The 21,472-nt window shown below is 38.6% G+C and overlaps 5 protein-coding genes and 1 long non-coding RNA gene across 7 annotated transcripts; 3 read left to right on the forward strand and 3 right to left on the reverse strand.

Annotated features, from left to right (window-relative positions):
- Window positions 1-616: 616 nt before the first annotated feature.
- On the forward strand, window positions 617-13,813 carry LOC112188293 (disease resistance protein At4g27190). 2 transcript variants are annotated; one of them, XM_040513550.1, is made up of 5 exons: window positions 617-939; window positions 1,022-1,174; window positions 8,933-11,430; window positions 12,431-12,889; window positions 13,014-13,813. In XM_040513550.1, exons 3-5 carry the CDS (start codon window positions 8,935-8,937, stop codon window positions 13,119-13,121), a joined length of 3,063 nt encoding a protein of 1,020 aa, XP_040369484.1. In that variant the 5' UTR covers window positions 617-939; window positions 1,022-1,174; window positions 8,933-8,934; the 3' UTR covers window positions 13,122-13,813. The 2 variants fall into 2 exon arrangements, with proteins under 2 accessions (XP_040369484.1, XP_024183158.1); XM_024327390.2 differs by having other exon boundaries at window positions 1,087-1,174.
- On the reverse strand, window positions 2,342-6,610 carry LOC121051323. The gene is made up of 5 exons (XR_005805481.1): window positions 6,381-6,610; window positions 6,114-6,219; window positions 5,869-5,993; window positions 2,859-2,890; window positions 2,342-2,694 (listed from the first exon to the last, which is right to left on the reverse strand). It is a non-coding gene; the product is annotated as an uncharacterized LOC121051323 (long non-coding RNA).
- LOC112186747 (protein PXR1-like) lies at window positions 2,912-5,859 on the forward strand. Its single transcript, XM_024325248.2, has one exon. The coding sequence runs from the start codon at window positions 4,368-4,370 to the stop codon at window positions 4,854-4,856; it is 489 nt and encodes a 162-aa protein (XP_024181016.1). The 5' UTR covers window positions 2,912-4,367; the 3' UTR covers window positions 4,857-5,859.
- A 312-nt stretch (window positions 13,814-14,125) lies between the features above and the next one.
- LOC112186748 lies at window positions 14,126-15,307 on the reverse strand. Its single transcript, XM_024325249.2, has 2 exons — window positions 14,701-15,307; window positions 14,126-14,598 (listed from the first exon to the last, which is right to left on the reverse strand). Exons 1-2 carry the CDS (start codon window positions 14,844-14,846, stop codon window positions 14,367-14,369), a joined length of 378 nt encoding a protein of 125 aa, XP_024181017.1. The 5' UTR covers window positions 14,847-15,307; the 3' UTR covers window positions 14,126-14,366.
- A 157-nt stretch (window positions 15,308-15,464) lies between these two features.
- Window positions 15,465-18,211, reverse strand: LOC112186746 (60S ribosomal protein L5). The gene is made up of 9 exons (XM_024325247.2): window positions 18,132-18,211; window positions 17,661-17,730; window positions 17,479-17,570; window positions 17,185-17,311; window positions 17,014-17,093; window positions 16,790-16,906; window positions 16,335-16,469; window positions 16,070-16,239; window positions 15,465-15,769 (listed from the first exon to the last, which is right to left on the reverse strand). The coding sequence occupies exons 1-9, from the start codon at window positions 18,132-18,134 to the stop codon at window positions 15,664-15,666; spliced, it is 900 nt and encodes a 299-aa protein (XP_024181015.1). The 5' UTR covers window positions 18,135-18,211; the 3' UTR covers window positions 15,465-15,663.
- Window positions 18,212-19,156: 945 nt separating this feature from the next.
- On the forward strand, window positions 19,157-20,807 carry LOC112187753 (probable 2-oxoglutarate-dependent dioxygenase AOP1). Its single transcript, XM_024326667.2, has 2 exons — window positions 19,157-19,640; window positions 20,066-20,807. The coding sequence occupies exons 1-2, from the start codon at window positions 19,267-19,269 to the stop codon at window positions 20,625-20,627; spliced, it is 936 nt and encodes a 311-aa protein (XP_024182435.1). The 5' UTR covers window positions 19,157-19,266; the 3' UTR covers window positions 20,628-20,807.
- The last annotated feature ends 665 nt before the right edge of the window (window positions 20,808-21,472 follow it).

Consider the following 21,472-nt stretch of genomic DNA (forward strand, 5'->3'; position numbering starts at 1 on the left):
GTAATATATACAATTCTCTTCATTTTCAGAAAAGAATAAGAGATGAGCGGAATCGCGGCAAAGAGATGGAGACAGTATTGAAGGATGTTGTAAAATTTGGTTAAGGGAGCAATAGAAGGACAAAATAAAGATGGTTTTGAGCATTACCAAGGTGGAAGCAAGGTTGTCTGTGAGTTGTGACCTGTTGGTAAATTATAATTCCAACATTGTAAAGGTCATGGGTACGATTCACTGACATATGTAAGGGTGAGGTGGATTAAGGGATTAAAAAAAAAGAAAAAAAAAAAAAAAAAAAAAGATGGTAGCAAGGAACAAAGCGAAGATGAAGCAACAAAAGAAAGATGCTCAACTAAAAAGGTCTCGCATCTTTCTCTTTTGAACTCATATAATTAATAATGCGGCAATGGAGCACCTATATCACAAAATTGCCGAATATATCCACGTATTGACCAATGTGTAGCTAAGGAAACGTGGCATTTGCTCAGTATTTGTTGTAGTGTGACTGTGTGAGCATTACCAAGGTGGAAGCCCTACAAAGCGAAGATGAAGCAACAAAAGAAAGATGCTTAACTAAAAAGGTCTCCATAGTTAAGCATCTTTCTCTTTATCCAAAAAAGAAAGATACTTAACTAGTTTTATGTTTTGGTAAGCAGAGCTACATTAGAGACAGCAAAAGCATTAGCAACTTTGTCTGGATTTCGCTCTCAAAATCTGCCAATGCCCTCCATTCCATCATTAATCTTGCTTCGTTCAATTTCTCACTGATTCAAACTTCTACTTATAATATCATATCATCGCCGCCCTGCTCTGCAATTGGCTTCATCCCAAGCCAAGCTAACTGCTGCAGAATAACATTTTGTTTCGTGTCACTGTATTTCCAGTCCTACTGTAGTCATTACTTTCTCAACAGAAAAAAGAAGAGCCAACTCTAAAAAACAGGTATTGCATATTTGCATCCAATGATTTTCGTTTTCCCTCTTGATTTACTTAACTTGCTTATTCTCAATTTTCTTTTTGCTAGTTTTTATTGATCTGCAACGGACAACATTGCATACTCTCTCTGTTCTTAATTGTTCCCATTTACAGAGCAATTGAATTTGCATTCCTACTCCGGTGCTCTAAACTCAGGATTTTGAGGACCTACTAGCTTCATCCATAAACAAAAGAGATCAAGGTACGTACGCTTCTTTATTTTCCTTGTTTGATTATCATTCTATTTGTTCGATCTGTTTTTTGTTCTTTTTCTTTTATACTGTAGCTTTTTCTTAATGTCATGGATTCCATTTTATTGACCAAAGAAAAACAAACAACCAAAGAAAAGTAATTGTAGTACTACTTGATTTATAAATAGAGAAGATCTCACATCCTGCAAAACATTCACTATTTCTAGGCTCTCATCTACCCGTAGATCAAACATGATTAAGAAGGATAATAATTAATTTGCTTAAACTTAAAAGCTATTGGGGCTCCAGTGGTGTAGGGACTCCTATACAGCTAGATCAGACAACCAAGGACGGTCAATTTGGATCCTATGCTCTTGTTCTAAGTGATGAGCTACTGGGAATAATAGAGATGTGAGATACACGAGACCAGCTTAACCAAGTAATGTTTGCGCGCAATCCTAACAATCTTTGGCCAAAAAAAAAGTTTGAGAATTCTCAAACTTTTTTAGTAGAGGCCAAATGTTGCGTATAGAAGAGTGTCATTCTACCAATTAGTGGATGAGAAAAACTTGCGTGGGGCACCCGCACCACGTGGCAATAGGGCAGACCAATCACTGCCTAACAGAGAGGTCTTTTGGGTATTGTACATTAAAAGAACAGGGACAGTTTCGGAAAAGAGAAAAAAATTTCTTTTCCCCACCTAAAGCCACGTGGTGGGGAAATCCCCACCTAAGAATTTCTCTTAGTGGATTGTGTCATCTCATCGTTTCTTTTCCCAGTAATGTACATCTCATCTTATAGGTATTGGACAGTTGGACACCTACATATCTTTCAACTGTAGCCTTCCTCATTTATATACGCTATGTACCAAGATCATCATTAACCTCATTACTCTTAAAACAGTCAAATATATATATTAAACATAAAACCGTTAAAATCATAAGTCAAATAATACACAAAATTGAAAATAACCTGTAAACAAGTAACAAATTAAATAAAATAAATTTTAATTTTAAAAACACAAAATTTCCAACAACTGGAAGAGCCAAGCTCTTCGGTCAGTTTGTTATGAATGAAGTTGTGTTTATATACTAGTTCAAGGTTTATGTCAACGTACCTCATTAATAAAAGGTACTAGTAAGCATCCCGCGCGATGCCGCGGGTTTAAGGTTTTGTTTCAAGAAGTTCATGTGGGTAATAATCATAATGCAACCAAACTGGTTACATTATAAAAGCTTGTGTTTTAACCAAACTGGTATACATACATATTTCAAAAAGTCGGAAGTTTTGAGCAGAAATTAGTATTTTAACCAAGCTTCTGCACTTAAAATATTTACATTTTCAACAAAATGGGATTCTAACCAAAGATGTTGTTATAATAGAGTACAAAAGTAGTTGGTTCTTAGCAAAATATTGTACATTCTAAATTAGAACCAATATTTCACATGAGGTCTTGAAGTTGGTTCATCTGATGGTGATGGTTCTTCTATGCTGGTGAAAACTTCATTGCTGTTGAATTGACGGACTGCCACTAAAAATGTTGGGTAGTAAGATGAGAGAAAACGAATCAGACTACAAAATATAGAGGAGCAGGATATAGAATATAAATTAAACAGGTGCCTAAGTCAACATGATCAGGTTTAGTTCTTGAAGAGTAACTTATACCCAAAAGAGGCAATGAGTTCATTGTCTAACCTGAATGGTGCTTGTTTCCTCCATCAAATATCCTGTGAATTTCATTACGAATATGTTAATCTTTAGTAACTGAGCAAAACCAATGAATGGCACGATGCAATCTCTCAATCATTTAGATCAATCAGTGGTTACAATTCACGATATAAATCATTGTTTGCAATCCAAATGCTTCACTAAGAACAGAAATATTAGACCAGATGAAACATATATATAGATATTCTGACCGCTTATAGATATATACAACATAACATAACTTACGCATACTCATTGTATAGAACACATCCATATAGACAGAAAACAACATGAGATTTGTATGACTACCTTAAGCTGATCAATTCTATATTCTTCTCCTCAATTGGCATGGCAAAAATTCTTTGGTGAAGCCTAATCTGTGTTATCATTTTGGGTATTGATTGAAAATCTTGTACAACATTTACAGCATGCATTTATCCCTGTTATTATAGAACAGTATTTGCAGATGTGGTTCATGTATCAGTTGTACTATAATTGAGCAGGCTTGCTTGTTTTTGTACTTATGATCACAGAGCATCTCATGGGATATGACATTAAAAGCATAAAGCACACACTAAAAGAAATGATGATGTATTATTCTCCCCTTGATATAAACAGTTAGATAACACTTGAAATGAGGCTGTCACCTAATAAAATCTGGGGAAAAAAAATACAAACAGTACCCAACCTATGGCCGACTCCGAATTTCTATACCCAAGTTTTCAAAACTATCACAATGGTACCTAGGTTATCTAGCGCGACCCAACATTCATACACGCTGTCTATAACGGTGTTAATTGTTATGCTAGGTGGCATAATTTCAGGGATATTTTAGTCATTCCATGCCTTAATCTTAGTTTTTAATTTTTATTAGTATTTTTCTTTAACTGAAATTTTTTTATTAGTTATGTATTTACTTATAAAGGAATATCAGCCCTTCATTTCCACCCACTCTAAGATCCTACGGCTAGAAAAATAAAACCATAATTTTTGGCTTTCTAATCCATTTTCTCTTTCTTTGCCAAAAGAAATCCATTTCTCCTTCATCTTCTCTATCCCTTCTGAAACCAGAAGCCTACCTCTCTGTCATAACCACCGCCACTGCCACTGCCACCGTCATCATCAAAATCTCTTTACAGCCCCAGAAGAAAAGAAGAGGTATCCCCACAGATCCATTCATAATTCTATTGGAAATTTTATCTTGATTAATTAATCAACTAGGCATAAGAAGAACTGAACAAATTTTGGTGGTCAAATACTAGATCAATATACAACAAGTCGGGAAGAGAGAGAGAGAGAGAGAGAGAGAGAGAGAGAGAGAGAGAGAGAGAGAGAGAGAGAGAGAGAGAGACAGAGAGAGACAGAGAGAGAGAACAAATCGGGAAGATAGAGAAAGAGAACAAATCGGGAAGATAGAGAAAGAGAGGCAGAGATACAGAGAGAGGAAGAGAGCAAAGGGACTCAAGAATAGGGCTGGATAAGCCTAGTTTTCACTGTATGGCCTGCACAATTGACTTCAGCTGCCTAGACGAAGACTTCGGTGGCAAAACCTACGAGCGCAGGCGGAACCTCGAAGTCGCCGCCGACTACGAAGATGCCGCCATGAAAATCGACGCCGCCTACCCACCTCCGGTGAAGCGATCTGCGGTGTCCTCCTCGGACAAACCAGTCTTCGGCCGGCCGAGCTACGACGTCGTGATCGCCGGGAAGGTCTCCGGGCGGAAGTGGAAGCAGCCGCGGAAGCAGAGGTCGTCGGCGGTTCAGGTGAGCCGGAAGGGGACGACGTTCGAGGAGAGGGAGAAGAACAAGTCGGTGAAGAAGGCGTACAAGGAGAGAATGGCGGAGCCGAAGGGGGAGATTAAGAGGAACAAGGAGGAGAAGAGGAGGAAGAGGGAGGAGAGGGAGAAGAAGAAGAAGGAGAATATTCTCAAGACTGGGAGCAAGCTGCAGATTATTTCCAAAAAAAGGGTTGGGGTAAGTAAATGACGCAAATACCCGTCAAATACACACGGGTTAACGCCGTCCATGACGGCAGGTACATATGTTGGGTCGGGCGAGATATTTGGGGTACCATTGTGATAGTTTTGGAAACTTGGGTACAGAAATTCGAAGTCGGCCATAGGTTGGGTACTGTTTGTATTTTTTTCCCTAAAATCTGACTAACCTCAAATGTTTGGGAGATACTAATGCACAGCTAGCCGCTAAAAAGGCTTTTTAGCAATACTCCAAACCCTTTCGCATAGTATGATTAGTACTCCTAATTCAATTCCTTTTATTTGTCTAAAACGTTATGACAGCACCAAATTGATCATGTTGTCATTTTCTTAGACCTCCCAAAGCTAATCCCAACGGCACTTAGAAATTTCAACTGCACAGGTAACATGATAGCTTCTTCAGCAGGATTTCAAAAAGGATCCCAAGGCTGCTCCCTTTATCCCACGTTTGGTGCATTTTAGTCTTGCACACCTTGTCACTTCCGCCTTCACATTTTTAATAGTTTCATCTTTATAGAACACTTGTGGTGCCCAGTTCAAAATCAATAACATTTAATCTAGTAGCATACCCTTTAACAGCAATCAGGTAAGCGGGAAATATCAATCACTTTCTTGAGTATTGAGTTATTGACCCTAAACCATTATTCTCAAACCAAATCTGGACATATTGATCCATTTTTTGCTTTCAAATAAAACATTGAAACGGAAATAGACTTCCAAGGTCAAAAGATACAGAATCAAATAAGTAACTTAGTTCAAAAGGATCCACTTTACATTTCGAAGAAAACAATGAAGCATATCCAATAGACTTTAAAGTTCAAAACGGATGCAAAATTATATCAGGCATGCAGATCTGAAAATATTATAGTTACATGTCATATTTGATTGATATTGAACTGAAATATACATTGTAATGAAGTAACTAACATAAATAACAATGTGGTTAAGATCATAATTCAATGTCAGTGGTTAGAATGAGTATAAGATTGAGTGGGAACACATACCCAGCCCCATAAAGTGCAGCATCATCATACAGGACGTCCCTTATAACTGGCATCGAACCTCTAAACAATTATGTAGAATTCTGAAAGCGCTGAATTGTGGTCTAGGAGAATGATTAAAACCATACCTGCGAAAAGAACAATTGGGACAAATGCAAATGATCATCATCACAAAATTAACCAAAAAGACAATTTGAATGAAAACCCATCATATACAGAAAAGAATTTGAAAAAAAGAATTAATTTACCTTGACGATTGATTGATTTTGAGATGAGGATTTCTTTTTCACAGCCTTCGGTGCCCTTGATTTGCATAACGCAGTTTCATGTTCTTTTCTCTCAGTAATGAGGACCCTGACGTGAAAATGAAATACGAATTCAATTCAATCACCTAAAACCCAAATTCGTTTCTAACTAAACACATAAAAGACTCAAACCGAAAAGTAAAGTTATCAATCTGTCCCTCTCTCTTTCTGTGGAGGAAAGAAGCAGAACCAAAAACGAATATTGCTTACCAGAGAAATGACATTATGGGCGACGCCAGCTAAAGCATATTCCTTTCGTCCTCTTTCTCTACAATTAGAGATGTTTGATCGAACCCAGAAACCCTAGAAATAGTCGATTTGGGGAGAGTTAATTTTCTTTGGTCCGATAAGATATGATTGATAGATTTGAAAAAGGTTTTGAGATGACATCAATTCTGGTGTAAAGATTGGTTTTGGGAGGCACAGGCGAGGAGAGCGCAAAAGCGGGAAAGAAAAGGGAGCTGTGGCTGATTGTGGCATTTTATACCTAGGGGAATGGCAAACTGTAATTAGAAAGAAAAAAGAGGACAGAAGTGTAATTTAATACACAAAACCGTTTTGTAACAGCAGCAGGTTATTAATTAAGCAAATAGTGCTTATGGTTAAATTTTCAAAAATCCTGCACTTGCCCTTGATTTATTAAGGCCCTAACAATAACTAATTTCATATATAAAGGATAAAATCGTAATTTAAAAAATAAAGGAATGAACATGGGAGTTGTTCTTCCCTAAATGTGGGAGAATTTCTCTCAAACTGCTTTTGCAGTTCCTTTTTTTTTTTTTGAGGTATTAAAATATCGAAAATTCTTCCACCCACCCAGGTGGGTGGTCTGTGGTCACCCGGCCCATGTGCTGTCAAGGGATCTGGCGCTCCTTATGCGACTAGCCAATGTACGCCATTAGATCAGTCGTTAGTTAATAGACGGAGATACGATCATGGTTTCAAAGAGTGTTGGCCAAAAAACTCTTCAATCAATGAAGTAAAAAACGAATGGATGGGTAAATGAACCACACAATTAAATCGTCTCTATTTCTTTTTCCTTGCTTTTCATCCTCTTCGTATTTTGGGTGAATCGTGAGCAGCGAGAGCTTCGGAAAAATCCAAGAGAGAGCCGCCTGCAAGGTGAAGTGTCTGAGGCCAACCAATGCAGTGATCCTCCTCCACGGCCGCAAGGCCTTCATCATCGAGGTCGTCGACTACACTGCCTCATCGCCGGAATCAAGAAGTAGCCGAACAAGAAACATATCGTGTTTGATTTAGAATATATGGGTTTAGGAACTATATTTCGATCGTGTTAATTGATGAGGAAGTCGGCATATAATCACCGTTGCCGCCTGCAAACCTACCCAAAAATTTCTTGCGCAGCCAAGCAATTTAGCGTTTCAAACTTTCAATCATCAATTGGATTAGATTCAACTGTTTCGAATTTGTCTGCACCTAATTAGATGAGATTGACCTGGAAGTTATAGTTTTTCAACCTCCTTTTTCAGTCATAATCCCAAGGTCTTTTGTTGTTGTTTGATTACTTAGCACTGGACAATGGTATTCTGTTTGATGTGAATTTATATGGCGTGGAAAAATGGAAATCCAGTCGTAATTGCTTGGTGCTCTAGAATTTAAATCTCTTTTTTCTTTGGTATTAATAAGCCTTCTCCAAAACCAGATTCAACTCGAATGACAACGATTTTTGGTTTTGATTTGGAGGGAGAAAATGAGAAGAGTTTTATTTGGGTTTGAGAATGAGGAGCTCCAGAGAGGGGAACAGAGACAAAGCAAGAGGAAATAAATGTTGAGGAAAATAAATAACTGATGTTTCAATTCATTTCGATTGCTTTATCTATGAAAAGTAAGGAAATAGAAGAAAGTGTGGCCGTTACCGGAGCACAAGAGCACCGCCAATGGTGACCGAGTCGCCGGAAAATTGAATGAGGGACATACAGTCGGGTCACAGTCGTTGCTCCATGGGTCAAGAGAACGGGTCGGGAGACTTCTTGACTCTTCTACCTGAATTGGGTATAGACATATTATATTTTGATCAACGGCTCAGACGATTAACGGAAACATAAATCCTAACAGAACTTGTCTACACGCGCTGTTAAAGATCCCAGGTGAGCACCCACTTGGGTGGGTGGAAGAAGCTTCGTTAAAATATAAGAACAAAAATTATCAACAAAAAAACAAACTCCAACAATATTTTTCCACACACAAAAATAGAACAAAAGATGAAGTAAAATACAAAAGCCAATTGATAAAGAGAATAGTATAAATGTATAATTGGGTATATAACATATACAATAAATAATACCACACGGAAATTTGTTTACGAGTTTCGTCCAGTTGATATTGACAATTGACATACTAAACAAGAGGTTGCTATTACTCAATCCTAGGTAATCTCGCTCCTTAACAAGTCTTACGTGACCCCAACAGAAACCAGCCCCTATCGAGTCATGTCAAGCCCAGCCCCACAATATTAACCCTGACGCCAGTCGCGCCTGAAGCTCTAAATTTTTTTGGCAATTTCATTCAACACTGACCTCATGGTCGTCGAGAGTCCCCAACCTTGGCTTGAGATGACGTCAGTCAAACCATTTCTCTCTTTCCTCTCGATCTCAATCAAGGATCTCAATTCCTCCATAAATAGCCGATGAATGCATTTATACATGATGAAAGTCCTTAAACTTGGACCACTTTTTTCTTTTTTTCTTTTTTTGATGGAATGGAATCTCAGTACGTATCATCTTGATTTGCTTTATAAACAGGCATGGATTTTCTCTCTGCAATTGGTAGGGCCATTGTTGAACCAATTGTCAGGTACACGGTTCAACCTGTTGCACGTCAAGTGGGTTATGTTATTCACTTCAAAAGAAACCTTCAAAAACTGGAGGCTCGAGTGGAAGAATTGAGAGCTGCTAGAGAGGGGAAAAACATTGAGGTTGCTGAAACTCAAAGAAGAGGTGAAGGAATCCACCCAGATGTCCAGTTGTGGCTGACAAAAGTGGAGGAGATCACTGCAAAGACTGACCAATTCCTGAAAGATGAATGCAGCCAAGAAAATCTGAAATGCCTGCATGGGTTTCGCCCTAACCTGACCATGCTTCATCGGCTGAGCAGGAATTCTACAAAGCTGTTGCAGGAGGTTGTTGAACTACATGAAAGAAGAAGGCAACTTCCCATAGTCTCATGCGGTGTCCTCCGCGAAGAGGCGTGCATCATATCTACTGGAGATTACCAGGCCTTTGAATCAAGGAGACCAACTTTCAAGGAAATCATGGATGAACTGAAGAATCCTAATACCATCAGGATAGGGGTGTACGGAATTGGAGGCGTGGGTAAAACCACACTTGTCAAAGAAGTGTATAGGCAAGCTAAACAAGATCAGACCAAGTTATTTGATGATGTGGTTTTAGTCCTCGATGTGAAAAAGAATTTAAACCCGGAAGATCTTCAGAAGAAAATTGTTGAAAAATTGGACATGAAGATTAGTCAAAGTGATGATGAGACTATAGACGGAAGGGCGAAGCGTCTATGTGGCAGGATAAAGGACAAAAATGTTCTTGTAATTCTGGACGATGTTTGGGAACCAATTGACTTGGAGTCTGTTGGACTTCCTAGTGTAGCTACTTGTAAGATACTGCTGACATCTAGAAGTAGAAAAGCATTATCTGATATGGGTACGCATAAAGATTTCCAGCTTCACATTTTAGGAGAAGAAGAGACTTGGGTTTTATTTGAGAACAAGGCAGGCGATGTTGTTAAGGATCCCGCTATACAAACAGTAGCAAAACAAGTAGCCCAAAACTGCGGAGGTCTGCCTGTTTTGGTTGTCACAGTGGCAAGCACTTTAAAGAATAGAACCACTCTACCTCCATGGAAGGACGCTTTAACATGCCTGCAAGAAGGGTCTAACAGAGATGACGAATTGACAGAAAAGGCATACTTGGGTCTAGAGTGGAGTTACAATCAGTTGACTGATAAGCAACTTAAGCCATTGTTCTTGTTATGTGGATATGCTGTGCAGTGGAATGATATTGTTTTGGACGACTTGTTGTACTATAGCGTGGGTTTGGGTTTTTTTGAAAAGCCCTACACAGTGGAGAGAGCACGAAATGCATTGTATTCGTGGGTTGAAAAACTCAAGGACTTTTGTCTGTTGGTAGAGAGCGATGATGATAGATATGTCACAATGCATGACCTTGTACGCAATGCTGCTAACCGGATTGCATCCAGAGATCCACAGATCTTAGCATTAGTGAAAGATGAAGATGAGGGTGGTTTGAAAGAATGGCCAGATAGAAGTTTCTTAGAGAAGTGCACAACCATCTCTTTGCCTTGTAACGGCAATTTTCCAAGCCTTCCGCAAGTTATGCAATGCCCAGCTCTAAGAATGTTTCTGTTGGAGGGTAATTCTAAACCGCTGGCAATAGCCCCTACATTATTTAAAGAGATGAAACAACTCAATGTTTTGAGTTGGATAAACATGGGCATAGGGTCTCTTCCTCAATCTCTTGGGCTCCTAGAGAATCTTCGGACACTTTGTTTACTATATTGCACATTGGACGAGATATCTATTGTTGGGCAGCTAAGAAACTTAGAAATTCTAAGCTTTGAAGGTTCTGATTTTGTACATCTGCCCCAAGAAATAGGGCAACTGGCTCATCTACGGTTGTTGGATCTATCCGGCTGCTGTAGACTTGAAGTGATATCACCTGGTGTTATATCAAGCTTGACAAGCCTGGAATGCTTGACAATGAAAAAAAGCTTTGACAATTGGGTGATTGAAGGTGAAAGAAACAATGCTAGCCTTTCAGAGCTGGAGCATTTGTCTCATTTAACTGCATTAGTAATACATGTTCCCGATGCAAATCTTCTTCCAGCTAACTTTTTCTTCCTTAAGCTAGAAAGATTCCAAATCATGATTGGTAAAACATGGGCGTGGGACGAGGACGAGGACGAGGAGGATGAGGATGAGGGTGAGGGTGAGGGTGAGGGTGAGGATGATGAGGATGATGAGGAGGAGGAGGAGGAGGAGGAGGAGGAGGAGGATAAGTACCCATTCCTCAACAGACTAAAACTCCAGCTCACTACAAGCATTGAGTTGAACCAAGGTCTAAGAAAGTTGCTGAGGTTATGTGATGATTTGTCCTTGTATGGGACGGACAGTGTTAATCATATTGTCCACCAATTTGATAATGAAGATTTTCAGCAACTGAAACATCTCTGTCTCCGAAACAATGTCGACTTTATTATTACCAAGAAGGTATACCCCTAGTTTTGTTGACATGATTTTCTATGAATAATTATTTTCAATCGATTACTTTCTATTATTGATTACGATACCTTATCATACATAATTACATATAGTTATTTTTTGTTTCATTTCATTAATTAGGATACCTCATCATACATATAGTTATTTTTTGTTTCATTTCATTAAGAGAAATTTTAAATACACACCCCTAATCACTTAATACACATCCCTATTATTTTATATTTTAAATTATATTTTGTAGGTAGGTTAAATGACCAAAACAGATATCTATGCATTAGAAGAAGAAAAAATAGTCATATTTTCCTTATATTATTCTATTTATGTATAAATAGTTAGATAAACTCAACAAATTTCTATACATGACCTCCCAATTTAATACAAGAATAAAGTTAGATACTATCTAGTTTAATTTCCTAATGACAACTTTTTAGTTCCGCCACTATGGAGAAACTACTGGTATAGTTTTGGTTTAATGTTCAACTCATAATTTTATACTTGATTAACATGGTGTTTGGTGGATGAGAGCTCAAATAACACAAAACCTATTTATATGCATCTATTTAAAGGGAACAATAATAAATCTTTATGGATTTCTCAATAACTAACACAAGTAATCAATATGGTCATTTACAAAACGTCAATATACTAGAATCTACTAATCATATTAAATAGTAACCTTAATATAGTCAAAAAGTTGGATATTTCATGATTTTTGAGATTAAGGGTATTTTAGGTACTTTGGGTTGTGTATTTAGTAAAATATTTGAATGAGAAATTAAATTGGTGGTGTATTAAGTATGGAGTGTGTATTAAGTAATTAGGGGTGTGTATTTAAAACTTAATTAGGATACCTCATCATACATATAGTTATTTTTTGTTTCAGTTCATTAATTTGGATACCTTATCATATAAATATACTTCCAATATTTGTGAATGTTGATATTTGTGATTGATGAAATTATCAAATTGTTTTGATTATGTATTATAGGTTATGTTGCGGAACTTAAAGACTTTGGTGGTACATGAATGTGATAATATAAGATTCTTGTTCACCTTTTCTGTGGCTAAGAGTCTTGTACAACTCAAATGTTTAGAGATTTCTTCATGTAAACTGTTGAAAGAGATTGTATCATCGACAACAGAATGCGGTCGTGAAGAAAGTATGGGTAACATGTTTCCCAATCTGGAAGTTTTGAATCTAAAGGGACTCGAAAAGCTGGCTAGATTTTGCACGGGAAGTTATGTTGAATTTCCGTCCTTGAAAGAATTGGAAGTAGATGATTGTCCTGAACTACGGGCTTTCATTTGTGAGAATGTTGAGACGAGTACGAGCAGTACTCAAGGTATTATAATCGACGAAGAAACTGATGAGAGAGACTCGAAACAGGAAAAGGACCTTGATGTTAACAGGGAGACACTTGCACAATCCATCCTCTTTGACGAAAAGGTAACTTAGAATACACTGCATGCATTCGCGCCCCAACCCACCCCCACACCAACCCCCCCTCCCTCCTTCCTAATGTGTGGAAATGAATACAAGTTTATGGATTGTATACATTATACATATGCAGGTAGGATTTCCTCGCTTGGAGAGTTTGGTAATCAATGGGGTCCTGGAGTTGAAGACAATATGGCACTGCCAACAGGCTCAAGACTCTTTCGACACTCAAGAACGTTAAAGTTTCCAACTGCTACGCATTAATCAATGTCATTACGCCTGCTGTCATGGGAAGACTGAAGAGTCTAGAGTCATCAGCGATAGCATTCCGGAATCTAACAAGTTTGGCAGTAATGAATTGTGAGAGGTTGAATTACCTAATAACATTTCCGGTGGCTAAAAGCTTAACGCAACTCACAAAACTGAAAGTGGAGAAATGTAAAAGAATCGTAGTTATAGTGGAAAGCAACGTCGGAGATGATGATGAAGCAGAAAATGAGATTACTTTCAGTTTGTTGCAAGATTTGGATTTTTCTGATCTACCAAGTCTACAAGGCTTCTGCTCCTCCAGAAATTGTGCAGTTAAATTCCCATCCTTGGTGACTTTGAGGACTAACCAAGTGCCGGAATTGAAGCAAATCTCCGATGCATGGCATGGGGTCCTCCTGGCCAGATGACCCAACCTCACCATGAACTGTTGCAGTTGCTGAGCTGCACCTGCATAGATATGCATGCACGCAATACCGGCATGTTTGATCGGCTGCAAGATTGTGCCACTGCATGCATGTGTTATGTTCACCAACGGTTGTGAATTTGCAATTTCTACAGGCAGTGATGCATTCTTTTTATCTTTAATCTATGTATGTGTAATTTGGTTTGCTTAGAGACTTGTAATTAATAAGAATGTGATTTTCTTTTTGATTTACTGACAAACCACAAGTGTGATTCAAGCGACTTGTAAAGCGTGAATTTTTTTAGCTCTGCTCTCCTTGAGTGTCCTTAATTCTTGTTTTTGCTTTGTTCAGCTGTTTTCCCAGGAGTCTTTACTTTTGGCGTTGGTCAGACTGTCTGAGGTAACCTATAGTTCTACTGTCCTTGTTGCCATACATTGTTTCATTATTATTTCCATAGTTAGTACTTCGTACTAAGGAGATGATTTACTTGGATTGCATTTTGTTCATTACAACTCTGTTTTAGGAAAAAGCCCGCTTTTCATTTTCTCGTGCAAATCAAAACATTATGAACTGATCATTTTCAATTTATTTGCGCATTCTCAAGTCTCAACCATACAATTTCCATTTTTCGTGATCTGGAATAAATACCAACATGACCTCTGTTTTGGCACCAACATACATACAAAAGAGTTCGTGCAGATGAATCAAAAACACAACTTTTTATTATTTGAGTAGACAAATCCCTCTTCAATCCAAAGAAAATCCCTGTAGCTTCTCAACAATGACGAGCAGTTTCAGAAGAGGTACTCAGATTATTCTGGAACAGGCTTCCCTTTTTCTCTTAGTTTAGCCACGGATTCCTTCATGGCTTCCTTTCTCTTTTTGCTAGCCAACACTTTTGCAAGAGCACCGCTCACATTGGGATCCTTCTTCTCCTTTTTCTCGTCATCCGGAGGCGGGGGCGGCCTTCTGGCGGCTGCATTGGCACTCCGGTCACCCACAATAACGCTCAGAGCAGCACCAGCCAAACCCAAGCCCGCAGCCCTGCACCACCACATCAACCGCTCTATTGGCTACATATCTAATACCGTTATATAATGCGTCACATGGAGTTATATTCATAAATGCACACACAGACACACTAACCTGCGGTGAACAAGTTTGTTAGGACCATCTGAAACTTGATGGCCAGTCGTGACTTTGAGAGACGACGGAAAATGTGTCTTGCTCTTGGTCCTTGCTGAGATTGGCGTTGTTGCAGTAGCCGGCGGCGAGGCTAGAGAATGAGCCATGGCTTCTTTATCTTTCTCACTTCGGTCGGGAAATATCTTTAGGGAACGGTTTCAAGCCTATGGAGCTTTAGATGTAACTGGAAATAGAAAGCTATTGGCTGGAACTAGATAAGGTTTCCTTAGTTGTGGACCACCCTTGCTCATCTCCTATTTACCGCCTTTCATTCTCATACATTTTGATCGATTTTTAATGCCTTCTCGAATATCGACATTTCCTCTAGTAAAACCGAAAAAAAGCATCAGAAATTGGGTTCGCTTGGGATCAAATTGGGCACCGGCATATTCCACTAGTGTTGGCCAAAAGTGTATATATTCAAGCATCATTTTAGCATAATTCGTTTCTATCACATCAAAAGAAAAGCCACATTCCAACCCACAGTACCGAGTCTCCCAGCTGTGAAACCATAAGACGAGAAACAAACTAAAACAGCAATATCGGTATTTGTCCGGGGGAAAATCAACATATTGTCAGTGGCAAAGGAGCCCCGCCTAAACAGTTGGCCTTCAAAGCAAGACCGTTCCCCAGTAAGACTACAGAGCAAAAACTAAAGAACTAGATGGGACCCCTTTTCTAATTGGCAAAAAACTTCAAACACTGGTATACTGAAGACGAGACAAGATAAGATAATAGATTAATTAACAGCCGTCAAAACTTTAGTCGCATTTCTAGCTTCCATCACCAAACAAGAAAAACACCCAATAGAGTAATCCATGTTCTAGTGAAGAAAATTAAAAAGGTGTCCTAGGTGGATATTATAACTCAAATCGCGCATTGCATGCTTTAGGGTAGACAAGCTACAGGAAGTAAATCTCTTGATCACTCATCGTCATCGTCATCAGCATGGGCGGCTGAGTTGAAGGCATTCAGTCTCTCAATCAATTTGTTCTTCCTTTCCTCGTAGGTAAGCTTCTTGAGATTAAACCTGTTCCAACAAGCGAAAATGAGAGCTCAAATGAGTTTCTATTGTATGGATTATACTTCACAACCGCATGAAAGGAAAGCATGAAAGTATGACATCAAAGGAAGCAAGGGCAGGAGCAAATTTCAACAATCATATAACTTGTACTATCATATGCATGTATATATACAAATTGGAACAGGTGATATACAGAATCAGGACAGAAACAACTGTGTGATTCAACTCAAGGAAGCATGCATGCAATTACCTCTTGTAACACAGAATATTCACAACTGGGACTAAAACAAGTGATTCAACTTTTACCTCTTGTGTTCCGAGCGTTGAGGCTTTTCAGATTTCTTCATTGTAGGGTCGGCCCTGATGGCTGCATGCACTTTCTTGTAAATCTCTTCAATGTTATCTGCTCCTATTCCTTTCTTAATGTATTCACTGAAATGGCTCTGATACTTTTCTGGTTCATCCTCCATCAAAGTCTAGAACACAGATAATCAAGAATATCAGAAAACAAGAATCAACGCTTATTAGTCAAACAAAAGAAGCAAGCATGGAATAGCAATTTGATTCTTACCCTCATGTATGCAGCAACATGGCCACCATAGATATACTTGCGATGGACCTCAGCATCAAGCTGCTTGTTGTCCTTGGAGAAACCAGCAAACCTCTTATCACTGTGTGGAATATCCAAACCACCGTCCAAAGCTCCCTGTAATCAATATTAAAGCCAAGATGATAAAACACAAATCAGTACTCAGAAAGTGAGTGCGTGCAGAGCAAAGCGATATACAAGACCAATTTCTCTTGACTAAGCAAAACATTATTAGTTAACATAACAAAGAGGCTACTGAAACGAAGAGCACAAAGTTGACAATTATAACATGCGAAACTCAAGAACAGGCTAAAAATTGACACATCATTTGACCACCAAATGAAAAGCCTACATACATCTATCAGTTTAATATTTCACTGTGTGCGCGAATATATACACTCTGGAGAAAAGCACCATAAAGAAATAAGCTACGATACCTTCAGGGCACCAAACACACGATTTCCAGTAGTTGTCCTAATTAAGCCAACATCAAGAAGAGCACGGAAAGGCCTTCTGCTCTCAGTTGGCTCAACAGAGAAATCCTCACCAGTAGCCTGCATACCAGAAATTTTTTAGAATAGTAAGCAACCAGAAGAAGTATATGAAGCAAAAGTTGTTGAGTACAAGGCAGTAGAGAAAGAGACAAAACACTTCAAACTACCTCAACATTGCCCTCATACTCAGCATCCATCTCAAGTGTCTTCAAGACACGGCGAGCCAAGAGAAGCCCAGTGCAGTAAGCTGATCATAAATAGAATGTCACTACCCTGAAGATAAACTCATGCACAAATGCAGATAGAGAAAGAAAACATAAAAATAATGATGCGAATACCTGCAGCATAGTTTGTGAGACCAACTTCAAGCCCAAAGTGTGGCAGCTCATGAGCATAGGCTGATGCAAGGACCAAATCGCCAGCAATGCTGGCAGATACGATCTGAGCAACAATATCCTTGTTTGTCTAACAACTAGGTTAAGGTCAAAACAATGATAATAATCTCAACAGAAAAAGATGGAACAAATGATCCTTTCCACCCCAGCCAAACAAACAATTCTATCACCATTTTCAAATTCCGACCGAACTAAAAGAAATGAAAAAAAAGTACAAAAGCACCATTCTTAGGATACAAATCTCACAACAAACCGGTACTTGGGCGTGTTGTATTTGTTCTTGTCTTGATTGATGAGCCTGATTCTTGCCCGGTAGTCAGTCTTACCCTCTGCGAACAATAATCAATAACTCATATAGATGTAATATGACACTAATCGGAAATGCCAATCCACTATGAAATACAAAATGAATCGAATACCTCGCCTTCTCTTGTACTTGACTTGGAACCTCTTGAAGTAGGCCTTGGACTTGTGAGCCTTGGCAAAAGCCTGTAATACACAATTAAAACAAACTCACCTTATAATTCAAGTTCAAATTAGCAGAATCGCACACAATTTTGCAAGCACATTATTCTACAATGCACATTAACGAGGCAAATCAAAACAAACAGCACCAAATAAAATCGATGCCCATTCTAAAACCCCTACACAAATATATGATATAAACTGAAAATTGAAAACAGAACCAGAATTCTAACACACCACAAGAGATTAAACTGTTGCTATTGCTTTAGATTGAGATTAACAGTCTTAGAGAGAACAGAAAAAAAAAAAAAAAAAAAAAAAAGCCCAAAATCTATGCTATGAACGATTATGGGAGTGGAAAAACAAAAAAAAATTGAAAATTAATTACGAAATGAAGAATTAAGAGGAAGGAGAAGGAGACTGACCATTGCAGAAGATCGGCAGCTGAGAGCAACAGAGGGAGTGGGCTAGGGTTCACAAAAAAGAGACGATGGGGGCTTTATATAGCTAGCGTGCTTAGGGGTACCAACGATCAACGGCTGTGATGATGCGTGTACTAGGGGTTTTGTGGTTTGTTCGACGGCTCTGATTAAAGTGTGGTTTGATTGGGTTTTCTGGTGTCACGGGAAATACCCTGTATATTTTAATCATTTTGCTTCAGTAATATTTTCCTTTTCTCTCACTTGCCTTTTTTTCTGTTTTTCATTTTTGGTACAAATTTTACTTGTTTCTCACCAACACACTATCACGATATCACCCTAATATTGAGGCAACAATGTCTCAACGACTCGAACTCAATACAAAATGTTTTAATTCGACATGAAAAGTAAAGTCCGATTAAAATTTGTAGGTAAAAATTAAAAATTTTAATTGATAATATATCGTGCAACCATTGTGTGAGGGATGCAAAAATAAATTTTTTTTTTTAAACGTACTTGTATGCTTTGTTCGTAAAATTTAACTTGTCAATATTTTAATCATGTGAAATTATAAAAATTATGTGTTGTTGTGTGAACCGGTGAAAATTTTAATATGTGAAACTAAATTTTAATGCAGATAGATGATAGATCTCAACTCGTAATTGTATTGTGTTGTATGGTGTGTGTGTTTTTTTTTTTCTCACCCAATAGAAAAAATTCAAAGTTAATTAAAAAAAAAAAAACTCAATTGCCAGGTGAAATTGCTGATGGCCCGACTCAATTGCAAGGTGAAATTGCCAATGGCCTGACTTGGCTACAAGAGTTTGAATATAAACTTTTGGTGCTGGGCTGGGCTTTGCTGGAAGCCTGGAAAGCTAGATCGCCATTTGCTTAATGGTACGTCGTTTGCCTTCCTTTTTTTTGGGCCAAGAAAAGTTTGAGAAGGCTATTCTCCTACGCTGTTGACTTAAATCAACAATGGCGACGCCGGTTCAAAAGTGGAGGCTGACACTGACTAACTAGTAAGTAGCATGGACCCAAATAACCAGACGTAACCCACAGAGCTAAATAGGTATACCAAGCAAGAGTGACAATATCGAGCTGAGAGGATAATTAGTTAACTCGATCAATAAGATCAATCATGGGTAGTATTACTAACACAGATGCCAAGATTCCAGTCATAGATTTCTCGGGCGACGACTTAAAGCCCGGAACAAGTTCATGGCTCGAAGCCTGCAACAAAGTCTGCAGCGCACTAGAAGACTATGGCTGCTTTGTAGCAACCCTGTCCGATGCAGACTGTTTAGAGCTTCACAACACCATCTTTGGTAGCTTGGACGACTTGTTTGGTTTCGCCAAAGAGATCAAGCTCCACAACACTTATGAGAAGCCTTTCCGTGGTTACCATTCACCTAACTCTGTTCATGAAGGCTTGGGGATCGATGATCCTACAAACCCTGAGGCTACTCATAAGTTCACCAAACTCTTCTGGCCCCATGGCAATCATCATTTCTGGTCAGTACACTAATTTCACCTCTGAAGTCTTTTTTGTTGGATTGTCTATCTGAATTATTGCTATGATGATGATAATAGATGCAACATACCTTCTACTGCTCTATATGTATATTTTATCAAATCGAAATAGAACGTTTTCGAAAACGTGCTTCTAGCTATGACTTTAGAGGGCCGATTTACATAGTTTTGTCATGAGTGGCAGCCATGGCACACATAATTTTGGCATCTCTGTTATTTAATGAAAAAAAGAATTGCTAGGTCATCATGAGTGTTGTTCATTCAATATCGAATTAAGGAAACCGAGACTGTAATACCAAAACCCCGAGCCTAGGTCATCATGCATGTTGCCGTAGAATATCATTCAAATTACAGTATGTAGTTCAAATTCATATCTTACTAATTTGTTTGTTGGTTTATTTTGTTAGTGAGACTGCAAATTCATATGCCAAGCTGGTGACGGGGCTAGACCAGACTGTGACAAGAATGATATTTGAGCACTATGGGGTGGAGAAGTACTGTGAGTCTCATATTGGATCAACTGATTATGTTCTTAGACTCCACAAATACAATGCAGCAGACAAGGAGAAAACGCACAAGGCTCTTCCGGAGCACACAGACTTGAACCTCACTACCATCATTCATCAAAACCATGTGAATGGCTTGGAGGTCAAGACAAAGCATGGTGATCAATGGATTGGCTTTGATGCCTCCCCTAACTCTTTTATATTCATGACTGGGGACGGGTTTCAGGTATGGAGCAATGACAGAATTCAACCTTGTCTGCATAGAGTGACAATGACCGAAAATGCAGTGAGATACTCGGTTCTACTCTCTACATTCCACAATGGGATCATAACTGTGCCCGAGGAGTTGATCGATGATGAACATCCTTTGAAATATAAGCCACTGAATCATCTTGATTACCTTGCTTCACAACTTGCTCTAACTACCAGCCGGGTTTGTGTTAAGAACTTCTGTGGTCTTTGAATATGCCGCATTGAAGATGTGTACTACTGAATTGAGTATATAAACTCCAAGATATGGAAATCTTTTTGGAATAAGAAAGGGAATTCTAATTAATTTTCTTTGGATTTTCTTTTATTTGTTTAAGTTCATTGATTTTGTTCAAATTTCCTTATCCAGTAATTTTGTTATTGTTGCTTCAAACACAAGATTTGATTTTACTTTCATTTCTTATTTTTTATATTTATAAGTTATAATATCTCAGTTGGAAGAACAAGGCAACAAGCTATGATACATGACCGTGAGCTAGAAGTGATGAACAAACAAGCTTCAGAGGAGGTATTTTTGATACTGCTCTTCTTACGGCGTTTGTCTGTAGTTACTTACCTCCAAGTACTTAATATCTTTAAGGCAGTTAGATAGAATCAATCTTGATATATTTTAGAGCTCCTCAAAGCATTTCCATTCACATGCATGTGTCTCTTTGAAATATTTTGAACAAATCAGCTATCTGATTTTAGTTTTTGAATCTCCGCGGACCAAAAGCAAAGAAACATGGACAGAAAAGAAAAGATAAAACCAAGAACAGTGTTCAAACACCAGCTGTTTGGCTCCAAAACCAGTTGGCGTACAAACTGTCTCTTTTGAGCGTGTGTGCAGGCGTGCCAGCACCGTGGGGTGCAGTCGTCGGGGGAGTCCCTTGACCTGACTTCTTCTTCAAGCGTTTGTGGACGAGGAGAGCACCAACCTCGCCACAAGGTTCTTCTCTAGCCTTCCGAGAAAGGACTTCTTGCCTTACGAATAAAGACTTTGGATGTGATCTCTTCGCGTCACCGAATCGATACTCAACGTTGTAGGCTGAGCAGAGC

Source organism: Rosa chinensis, chromosome 2 (assembly GCF_002994745.2).
Source record: "Rosa chinensis cultivar Old Blush chromosome 2, RchiOBHm-V2, whole genome shotgun sequence".
In the NCBI taxonomy this organism is placed as follows: Eukaryota; Viridiplantae; Streptophyta; class Magnoliopsida; order Rosales; family Rosaceae; genus Rosa; species Rosa chinensis.